Source organism: Amia ocellicauda, chromosome 3 (genome assembly GCF_036373705.1).
Source record: "Amia ocellicauda isolate fAmiCal2 chromosome 3, fAmiCal2.hap1, whole genome shotgun sequence".
NCBI classification, from domain to species: Eukaryota; Metazoa; Chordata; class Actinopteri; order Amiiformes; family Amiidae; genus Amia; species Amia ocellicauda.
In genome coordinates, this window is record NC_089852.1 from 10,669,194 (window position 1) to 10,680,855 (window position 11,662).

The 11,662-nt window shown below is 38.9% G+C and overlaps 1 protein-coding gene and 1 long non-coding RNA gene across 2 annotated transcripts in view; one reads left to right on the forward strand and one right to left on the reverse strand.

The window, feature by feature from the left end:
• The window catches only part of LOC136736558 (guanine nucleotide-binding protein G(i) subunit alpha-2), an 86,813-nt gene extending 79,386 nt beyond the window's left edge, over positions 1-7,427 (forward strand). Inside the window, exons 8-9 of the mRNA XM_066698124.1 lie at positions 3,123-3,341; positions 4,396-7,427. Coding sequence (XP_066554221.1) covers positions 3,123-3,313 — 191 coding nt within the window. The 3' untranslated portion in view covers positions 3,314-3,341; positions 4,396-7,427. The remainder of the gene's footprint in view (positions 1-3,122; positions 3,342-4,395) is intronic.
• On the reverse strand, positions 6,950-10,634 carry LOC136736574 (uncharacterized). Its single transcript, XR_010811685.1, has 3 exons — positions 10,533-10,634; positions 9,641-9,715; positions 6,950-9,265 (listed from the first exon to the last, which is right to left on the reverse strand). It is a non-coding gene; the product is annotated as an uncharacterized LOC136736574 (long non-coding RNA).
• Positions 10,635-11,662: the final 1,028 nt, after the last annotated feature.

Sequence of the window (11,662 nt, forward strand, 5' to 3'; positions counted from 1 at the left end):
ATGATAATTATGTTTCTGGTATGCAGTCTAAAATTAAAATTAAAATATTTCTCAAGTGGAGTGTGTAGAAGCTTACATGCCCATGGTAGGAGTTCGCGAACGTCTGCAGGCTTTCCTGTGTAGAAACATAACCAATCACTATGATCTTCCTTTGCCAACCACAAGCTACTGTGCTAAAATAAGCAACACAGCAGCTGAAGTCTACAGGGAACTCTCACAATGTGATTTTGCAATGGCCTTTTTCTTTTTTCTTTTTTGTTTTATCTCTTTCAACCTATTGTTCTTACAAATGAAACAGGAAGCTTGACATGGCTGATACTGTGGAGAGGCCAGAAGCAGACATTTCTTGGGGTGGTAGCATTAGGCTGTTGATGATAAGTTGGCTGCTACTGTTTCCAATTTGACAAAGTGAATTAAACCACCCAGCTCCTAGGTACAGTAAACAAAAAGAAAAAATATATATATACGAACAGCGATTTTGGACAGAGCCCATGAACTGTGCTGTTCCTTTATACCTAAAGGCTGAAGGAAGTGGGTTCCAAAATATCATAATCTGTGCCATCACCCACTGCGATAACAGTGTGGACGATGTGGAGAGCAATCTGCGGTTCAGGAAGCTTTACCAGGCAGCTTTGAAATGTACTTTGTACCCCAAGGTGGTCTTGTACTAAAAGGTAGAGAGCACAATTCTACTGTATTCACTGACTACAGGGAGACTTAACCCTTTCAGAGTGGATTTAATCAGAACAACAGGAATGTTCTTCCAGGAAGGTAGGTTAATCTTTTCGTCTTCAGTTGAAGACTTCACATAATCTTTCAGTTATTTTCCTAGCACGGCCAAAACAGGCTTGCAAGCATTTGTCTCAACCAGACTTTGTGTTTATTGTTATAAAGATAAAATAAATTACATTAATACATGAAGTATTTGCTGATGGATAAAAAAAATCCATTACTTTTGGATTTCTGTGGGTTTCATTGTCATGTGTAGTGCTTCAGCTACTTATTAGACAGACCCTAGTTTTATTCCACAGTTCAGATTCATTTGCCGTTCACAGGCAAAGAACTCAGTCCTCAGTTCAGTTGGTTTATGTTTATTTCCTAGTCCAGTCTTGGATATTGAACAGATAAATCAGTAAAATGTATGTAATGCCATAAAAACAAAACACAGGTCTTGCTCTGCTAAACCTGACAGACAATAGAACAATCCAGGAACAATCAACAATCAAAAGGATTATATATATATATATACACTCACCTAAAGGATTATTAGGAACACCTGTTCAATTTCTCATTAATGCAATTATCTAAACAACCAATCACATGGCAGTTGCTTCAATGCATTTAGGGGTGTGGTCCTGGTCAAGACAAACTCCTGAACTCCAAACTGAATGTCTGAATGGGAAAGAAAGGTGATTTAAGCAATTTTGAGCGTGGCATGGTTGTTGGTGCCAGACGGGCCGGTCTGAGTATTTCACAATCTGCTCAGTTACTGGGATTTTCACGCACAACCATTTCTAGGGTTTACAAAGAATGGTGTGAAAAGGGAAAAACATCCAGTATGCGGCAGTCCTGTGGGCGAAAATGCCTTGTTGATGCTAGAGGTCAGAGGAGAATGGGCCGACTGATTCAAGCTGATAGAAGAGCAACTTTGACTGAAATAACCACTCGTTACAACCGAGGTATGCAGCAAAGCATTTGTGAAGCCACAACACGTACAACCTTGAGGCGGATGGGCTACAACAGCAGAAGACCCCACCGGGTACCACTCATCTCCACTACAAATAGGAAAAAGAGGCTACAATTTGCACAAGCTCACCAAAATTGGACAGTTGAAGACTGGAAAAATGTTGCCTGGTCTGATGAGTCTCGATTTCTGTTGAGACATTCAGATGGTAGAGTCAGAATTTGGCGTAAACAGAATGAGAACATGGATCCATCATGCCTTGTTACCACTGTGCAGGCTGGTGGTGGTGGTGTAATGGTGTGGGGGATGTTTTTTTGGCACACTTTAGGCCCCTTAGTGCCAATTGGGCATCGTTTAAATGCCACGGCGTACCTGAGCATTGTTTCTGACCATGTCCATCCCTTTATGACCACCATGTACCCATCCCCTGATGGCTAATTCCAGCAGGATAATGCACCATGTCACAAAGGTGGAATCATTTCAAATTGGTTTCTTGAACATGACAATGAGTTCACTGTACTAAACTGGCCCCCACAGTCACCAGATCTCAACCCAATAGAGCATCTTTGGGATGTGGTGGAACGGGAGCTTCGTGCCCTGGATGTGCATCCCACAAATCTCCATCAACTGCAAGATGCTATCCTATCAATATGGGCCAACATTTCTAAAGAATGCTTTCAGCACCTTGTTGAATCAATGCCACGTAGAATTAAGGCAGTTCTGAAGGCGAAAGGGGGTCAAACACAGTATTAGTATGGTGTTCCTAATAATCCTTTAGGTGAGTGTATATAATCCATGTACAATACACATAATTTGTGCTACCTGGAACGTGCACTTATTTTGGCTTCTGCAGTGTTTTTCCCCTCAGAAGTAAACTCTGAGCTGTAAATATCCTGCCGTTGGGAGTGAGGCTAGGAAGTGTTTCTTGTTATGCCAGTTTCCAGGTCTTTGTTTCTTTATTAGAGTCTCCATGCTGGGGGCTGCAGGCAGCCTGACCTAAACCAGGCTGAGCTGCCTTATCATTCCCAGATGTGTGCGACAGCGCGCTCAACTCACTGAGCCTCTTCGGGGAGGGTGGAGCGATACAAAAGGATGGGGGGGCTTTTTATTTCCACTTTTTGGCCCCTGGCCCCATGGAAATAAAGTCCCTGTAGACAGATATCCTCACAGCATTAGCATTTTACCTTAATCTTATAATGGTTAGCTCCAGCAAGCTTCTTTTTTTTTTTAACCACCACATGGATTCAGTTAGTGTTTAAATAAGAAAACAACAGTTACTGCAACCTCAGTACATATTCTGGAGTTTCTTCAAATTCACAAACGTTCAGTGGACGTTAAAAACCAACATGGAGAAAAAAAAAGTTCACAGTAAAAGTTTCTCATAAAGTGATTTGATGTGGCTTTTCATTGCTTCTTCACCTCTTCATTTGTTTTACAGGAGCCAATAACTATGATGACGCATCAACTTACATCCAGACCAAGTTTGAGGACCTGAACAAGAGGAAGGACACCAAGGAGATCTACACCCACTTCACCTGCGCCACCGACACCAAGAACGTGCAGTTTGTGTTCGATGCCGTCACTGATGTCATCATTAAGAACAACCTGAAGGACTGTGGCCTCTTCTAAAGGAAGCACGCAGCGGCGGGAGGTGAAGGTGAGCTTCTGCAAGGTCCCTGATCAAATGGTTTATTGGTGGAACTTTTAATCAAAACTCAGCTGTAGGGTTTATTTATCTATACATTGCATTATACTGATATTTGGAAACATGCAAACAATTTGTTTTACCACAAAGCAGCCCCATTCAAAAGCTGCACGAAACCAAAAAGATAAGAGCGCACCTAAAGAGACATTTGAAAAGCACATGCTATCGAGTACAACACTTCCTGTTAGAATAACTGCACCTCAGATTTGTGTCAGTGAGAACACCTGACAGATACACAGCCTGCCTTTTCACTATGGACTCACAGTCACTGTAACTGGGGGAGTCATCGCAGTGGTCTGTGCACTGGCTTGGAGAAACCCCCCTGGGAATGAGTCTCTATTCCCAAAGTTATTCATACCTCTCCTGTGCCATGCATCCAATATGAGAAACCCATTCGGGACATGAGTGAATTTGGAACCAGTTAAACTGCTGTTCCACTTGTTTAAGAGGTATTAGATGACATGTCAAAACAGTGATTGCCTTTGGTGAATGTGTGAGTTTTGATTGATGTATTCTAACATGGTGATATACTGAACACATGCTTCTAATAACATCCTTGTAGCTCTTATTTTCCATGCTAAAATCACTTATCAGTATATGCAACAAGTCAAACTGGGATATAGGAGCCACACTGGGCAAATCCCAATTATTATTTTACTTGAATTCAACTTTGTCAACTATTATATGGAAGTTATTAATAATTTCTTAGAAGATGCCCTTACCACAGCGACAGTTACAATCTTTACATGTCCAAGTTGCACACATGACAGTGACATGGTAACATCTGAGGGTAAATAACTTGACTGGTAGATTACATGGGAATTGGTTGCTTTGGACGTAGCCATAAAGCCATAAAAACCACCACCTCCAGTGTGTTGTTCAGCACGAGAAACTGACTGTAATATTCAACAGAGGGTCAGAAGGTGACCTTGGTTACGTGTGGAACGCCCTGGCTGCTGTGTCACTGCAGTGTAGTGACATTGTTTTTCCCCTGCGCTTCCTTTAGGATTACTTGAAGAGCTCTGATGACCAGAAAGAGGAGTGGACACATCATGACAGACTGCACTGGCTTATGATTCCTGCTTATCTGCTTTTATAAAGAAAACAAACAGACTGAGAACTTGGAAAGCCTTGCAGAAGATAAAGGGTTGCCGATTCCCCAATTACCATGTTTTTTCCTCATTATTTTTTATTTTTTATTTTATATATATATATATATATTTAATTTTGAGGGGTTCTTTATTTTAACTCCTTAGGCAAAACCACAAATTGTTTTTGTTTTTCTCTTTTTTTTCTTCCATTTTTAATTAATTAGCAGAGGCAAAAAAAACATTTTTATATAAATGCATTCACTTTACTTTACAAGGTCTGTTGTTCAAATGTATGAAACATTTAAGTGCATCAATGCATACAACTTATTTTTTAAAGTAACGGGGAGTGGAAAGAGGAAAAAAGATTGAAAGGAAAAATGCTTTTTATAAAGTTTACATGAAGTTCTCGTTCTTAGCAAAATCCACATTGTGCTGCATGATTGCTGATAGTTGAGATTCTTAGTTCTGTAATCTGCACAGACCGGCATAACATTCCTTATAAAAAAAGAATTAAAAATTAAAAAAAGCAAAAAAAAAACATAAAAAAAAACCAATAGCTTCTACACCAGGGGGGAGAATGGCAAATTTTCCTTTTAACATGTATTTAAAATATGTATGTACCTAACATTCTTTTCATTTCCTTTCATTCCATGTCTTTTGCAGTAAGTTTTGTGCCTTGACTTCTCTGTTTACATCAAACTCCTAGATTTGCTAGATCAGTAGTTGACTTAGGCCTAATTTTTTTTCTTCCATGTTCTTCACACAACAGGAAAATAAATAAATAAATAAAATACCTAACAAAGAAAAAAGGTAGTCTTTTGGTAAGATTTAAATGCTTTAAAAGTCATAAAATGATTTAATTTAAATAAAAGTTCAGTCACTAGAACTTCTGGTCTCTCGTTGTTTATGTAGCTCATTCCTCGTGTTGCAAAGTACTAAGGGGGTTTCAGAGTACAGAGGAGAGTCCAGCTCTGTCAGAATATACAATATATATACATGACTCTTTGAAAAACTGTTTGCTCTAATAACAAATATCTCAATGGTATTACAGGATATGAATAGGCTTCATTTTAAGATGTGTATGTACAACGGTAGTAGCATAAAATTAGAAGGCAACAAATCATGTGCAAAACACTTTGGGAATTGTATAGTTCATCCCTGGCAATGTAAAACGGAAGACACCAACACATCTAACAAACATTATCAGCCATTTTGAAAAATAAATAAATATAATAACGCTGCCTTCCCAAGTGCACAGCTGTCCAACAGCGATCTTCAACAGGTTTGTAAAGAGAGAGGAATTGGTTCATTGGATTCAAGATATAGCAGTCACGGGTGAAAATACATTTAAAAGGCAGCAAAACATTCCTTGGCTGCTCAGCCTATTCCTTTGTAAATATATTACTTGCTTCCAAAAATAAATAAATAAAGTGTATGCCTACATGAGCATGCATAAAAATAGCATCCAGATAGGCAGTCAAATACAGAGATAGACAATTACATGCGCTCTCTCTCTCTCATTACTCAGGGCAAATTAAATAATGGGCAATGAGAAAGGTTGCAGAATGAAGATTAATTGATGCTTAGCTTAATAAGACGCTATCAATGCACTTGGTATTCGGATCAGTGGTAAGGACCATGTTATCAAAGGCCAATTATTTGTTGGGAAATTAAACCCCTTATCTTAAATACGGTTTCAGGAAGTAGCATGCTTGGGGCTTCACAGACCCAAGTTAGAACTAGTGGAGTAGTCGTAGATTAGTACTGAACGAGATCACTGAAACCAGCCATTACTACTTTTTAGATCTGAGCTGCAAGAATGGGTGAGAGACAATACAATATGGACTGGGGGTAGGGGGAAGCAGAGGGAAAAATATAATATGAGAACAGCCATAAAGGGAAAAGCTTCAGCTCAATACAAATACAATATAAGTATGAATAGGATTGAAGAGATTGTGATGTTTTGTTTTGCTCGTGGACTGGGAGGTGTGCTTTCAGATTGTTAACTTGCTGAGAAGTTCAATTGCGACCAAACTTGAGCTTTTGGATAGACAGTGGGACAGGTTTTGGGATATTTTGAAATCCATACATTCTCAGTTCTTACAAGGACCTTAAGATCCAAAACAGACAAACAGGAAAAAATCTGCCATGCATGCTTCACAGCTTGTCTCCTCAACATGAGCTTCTCATTTGTTGCGCCCAATAAACTGCATGATTTCCTTCTAGCACCAGCTTAGAGAATCAATCATCTTGTCATTCTATAAATGTATTTGAAGTATGTTTAATTGGTTACTTATTAGCAGACCATTTTCATATATCAAACTCTGCTTATTCAAACCCAGTGACAAAGATCAGTTGCAGTTCACTGGCCGATGTAAACCGATATGGTTTCCACAGTCATGTGTTTGAATTTGGCACCAAGTCTGAGTGATGTACTGCTCAGTTGGAAAAGGAATTAATTTTAACAAGTATAATGAAATGATTTATTGTCTGCAATACACTTGAAAACTGGCACATATATAATACATAAGTATACATTAAAAACAGGATTATGGTAATACTTTAAATTTAATGTTCTGTTACCTGTATTATTATAAGCACAATCTAATTGATACATAACCTACTTGATAGTCATCAAACAGTAGCAAATTGTTTGGCTCTTGACTTATGACTGGGGGTACATTGTTTATAAATACAGACATTTAATATCTGAATATCTATCTATATATCTGTGTTTAACTATTTGAAAACTAAATTATTAAATATTCACATACACACATATCTATGAAATAAACATTGTTAAAATTGATTTCTCTCAACTGTGGCCACGAGCATTCTAATCCTGTGTTGACTGTCATTAACAAAACCGTGTGGATCAAGCTTACAGAATTTTAGAAAAGAAAATGATTGTTGGTACCAAAATAAACAAATCTATTTTGGTTTCTGATCTTAGAGTTTTTTGTGTGTATAAATCTAATTTGTATAATCTGTTTCTGTCTCAGACTTTCCAAGTTTAACCGTTGTTTGAGTCCTTATGCAGTGTGTGCATATGATCCCTATTTTGGAAATCAATGAAATACAGATATGTTTTTTGTTCCCCTTTTTGAACATCTGGGCATGGGGGCTATAGTTTTTCTTCAAGATGTAGGGCAAGGTATTAAAAACAGATGCTTCTTCTTTATAAATTCAGCTCAATCATTTTAATAAATTAGGTAGACTTGTTTAGTACTACACATTGAGGGAAGTCAAATGTGTTTTGATTAGTATATGATCAAAAAGCGACAACTATTCCCTTTGAAACCGGGATTAATAATAATACAATAAAAACTCAAAACAAAAAAAACGAAGTCAGTCAGTTTTCCTGCACTGGTACCAGCTCTTTACTGCTGCGTTTCAAGCTGTGCAAGTGGTTAATCATAGTCTTGTGCCTATTTGGGGAGTTTTCATATTGAACCCTAATTCAGAGCAGCGCTATCAGGTAGAATCAGATCAGATAGAACTATTTATTTGAGTGAGTTAAGTTAATGCCTTATTGACCATGTGTTTTGCAGCCCACCAAGGCCATCGTCTGAGACTTTGCGGAACTGTCCGCAGTGGCTACAGCCTGAAGACCGTTTCTGTGACAATTATTTGGAACAGATGAAGTTGTGCTAAAGGTAGTGTGTGTTAATGTAGTGACTCTTGTGTAACCAAAACAATGTGATTAGATGAAGCAATAAACAGTACTGAAGTATGTTATGCTTAGTCATTGTTTTACAAGTAATGCAATGCATTTTGGAATTAAACTATTGAGTAACTTTTTTGAAACTCTAATTAGAAACGTCAGTTGTTATTCAGCCTGTGTGGTAAATGCCCTGAGCTGAGGGGGAATTGAAGACATGAGTGAACTGTGAGATCATGTAAAATCACTGCGGTTCCCTATTGTATTGTCATTTTCAGTTTAAAGTGGAGCAGATCATTATTTAAATCACAAGACCCTCTGGCTCTCCGGGACCACAGCATAAGGCCAAGGCTTCCATATAGAAACGTAGGGTAAGGCCTGAGATACTGTATTGTGTGCTGTGGGATTTCTACATCAAGCTATTACAGTGCCACAGAATACATTACTAAACTTATCCTCAATGACTGAACCTGACTGTGAGGTGTCGATCCATGACACAATCTTACATTTATAAGTAACAGTTCATTTCTGCTTTCATGTCTTTTACCAATTCATGTAAAGTCTGCTTCATGCTATTATACCTAACTCATTCTGGCTACCATGCGATATCTCCATCTCCCAATCAGACATGACATTAACAACCATTAATTATAACCGCCAAGCCCACTATTTTTAAGTTACATACATTTAAAATACATACATTAAACAGTGTAAAAAAACATGCAATGTCAAATTTCCACAAAACAGGGTAACAGTGACATTCTTCTGCACGTGTCATTTCACCGTAATGAAATTGGCCTAATCCTTTCAGCCTGGCCTCTTGCTCTTCAGTGAGGAAAATTACTACTTTTAGAATATATTAGTGCCATTAACTGCACATATAAGGACTGCGAAGTAAGCATTTGTTCATTCATTCCCTTGTAAACTACATAGAATATTAGGGGGAAACAATGAAATGCAATAGAAACCAGTGTTGATGCGAAAGCCCGTCCCTATGACACTGTGATGGGGTCTCCATTCCCGTCCTGTGCCAGCCACTCCACACATGAAACGCACATCCTTCTGTTCCTACAGCCACCGGCGCGCCCCCGACTGGGAATTGAACAGGTAGGGTCTTCCTGTAACTGCACAAGTAACACTCATATTAATAACAGCCAATTCACCATTACTGCTGCTGCTACTATCACCCTCTCTGTTTTGCACTTATGTTGTAAGTCGCCCTGGATAAGGTCGTCTGCCAAGAAATAAAAATAATAATAATTATTATTATTATTATTATTATTATTATTATTATTATTATTATTATTATTATTATTATAAAGCCTATCATTTACCTGACAGAAAAACTGAATAACTCCTATCGTTTTTTAAAGCAATCAGTTATTTTAAATGGACTATAATAACCAGCTGTGCCTTACATCCCATTACTCTTAAAGGCATTTAGATGAACAGCCTGATGGGGTAAAACCTGCTGCCAAGGCACAAGAACACACACTCACCCCTTAATGAAGATAAACCCCTCTGGCTTGTGAGAAACAAACCTTACCTGGATCTTCTGCTTTTCCATCAAATCTCTACAACAGAAAGAGAGAACAATCAAAAAACATTCTTGACCCTCGCAGTAGCAATAATTCATATCACATGGCTCCATGTTGACTTGTAAAATGTCATACAAATGCAATATACTATTCACATGACATGACCTTGTTCTTTTTATTCACAAAGGCAGACGGCTCCATCTAGTGAGCGCCTTGAGAAGTGCCATCATTACATCAGTGAAGGATTGAAGCACAGGCCTATGAGAACTTTTCAATACAAATTGTGTAACATTCACCATAGAAAAAGTGTACTGTACAACTGTACCGCTCACAAAAACCCATAGACAATAACATTTGCATAACTCCTCCAGTCATAGCATATTCTTGCTTGACATGACAGTTGACACGGTAACACACACAATCTTCATTTTAATTGCTGTTTCAAATCCAGCCCACATCCTGTTCCTGAGTTCACTCTTACATCATCTATTTCAAAACTCACCACTGATTTATAGAGACAATCAGATTCCTAATAAAAAGCTCTTGCTTTTTTTCAACATTTGTGTATGCAGTGGTTTTCTAAAGTAATGAAAATAAATATTTTAAAACACAATAACCAAAAAAGGTTAATCAGCTTTCCCATCTAGAAACCTTTATTAAGTTTCATTAAAACAAACATAATGGTGCATCGGTAGACCCATGAATCATCGCATTTGGCAGGGATGGTAATTCCCTACATGATCCTTTATACCAACCATCGGATCTCTGAGTTCCCCTCTCCACACTCTCCTCCGCTGTGACACCTGCCTGGACTCGAGCTGAGCCGACCTACCGGACACAGCACTGGACTGACCTGCAGGCTCGGGATCACCGACTCGGCTTGTGCAGAAGGGTTCTTGGTCCTAATCTCTTCAACGCTCTTCATATCTCTTTTCACAAAGCAGAACATACATCACACAAAACACACTAACAGTTATAGTAGATAAACAACTGACTGTAAAAGGTGTATATGTATTCGGCAAAGTAACAGGAAAAGCCCTTGTGGCTCACTGCATACAGTGCTTGCCAGGAAGCTGGCAGGATCTGCGTTCACAAGAGGTGGGGTGGGCTAGACTAGGCTTCTCCTACTACTTGCTCAAATATGTGGTATATCCACCTCATACTGCCCCGTAAGGTTAATGTCTCAGTGTCATTTAGCATCTGATCTGTGTAACTAGAGATGGAAATCTGGTACATACAGTGAGGGAAAAAAGTATTTGATCCCCTGCTGATTTTGTACGTTTGCCCACTGACAAAGAAATGATCAGTCTATAATTTTAATGGTAGGTGTATTTTAACAGTGAGATACAGAATAACAACAAAAAAATCCAGAAAAACGCATTTCAAAAAAGTTATAAATTGATTTGCATGTTAATGAGGGAAATAAGTATTTGATCCCCTATCAATCAGCAAGATTTCTGGCTCCCAGGTGTCTTTTATACAGGTAACGAGCTGAGATTAGGAGCACTCTCTTAAAGGGAGTGCTCCTAATCTCAGCTCGTTACCTGTATAAAAGACACCTGTCCACAGAAGCAATCAATCAATCAGATTCCAAACTCTCCACCATGGTCAAGACCAAAGAGCTGTCCAAGGATGTCAGGGACAAGATTGTAGACCTACACAAGGCTGGAATGGGCTACAAGACCATCGCCAAGCAGCTTTGTGAGAAGGTGACAACAGTTGGTGCGATTATTCGCAAATGGAAGAAACACAAAATAACTGTCAGTCTCCCTCGGTCTGGGGCTCCATGCAAGATCTCACCTTGTGGAGTTTCACTGATCATGAGAACGGTGAGGAATCAGCCCAGAACTACACGGGAGGATCTTGTTAATGATCTCAAGGCAGCTGGGACCATAGTCACCAAGAAAACAATTGGTAACACACTACGCCGTGAAGGACTGAAATCCTGCAGCGCCCGCAAGGCCCCCCTGCTCAAGAAAGCAC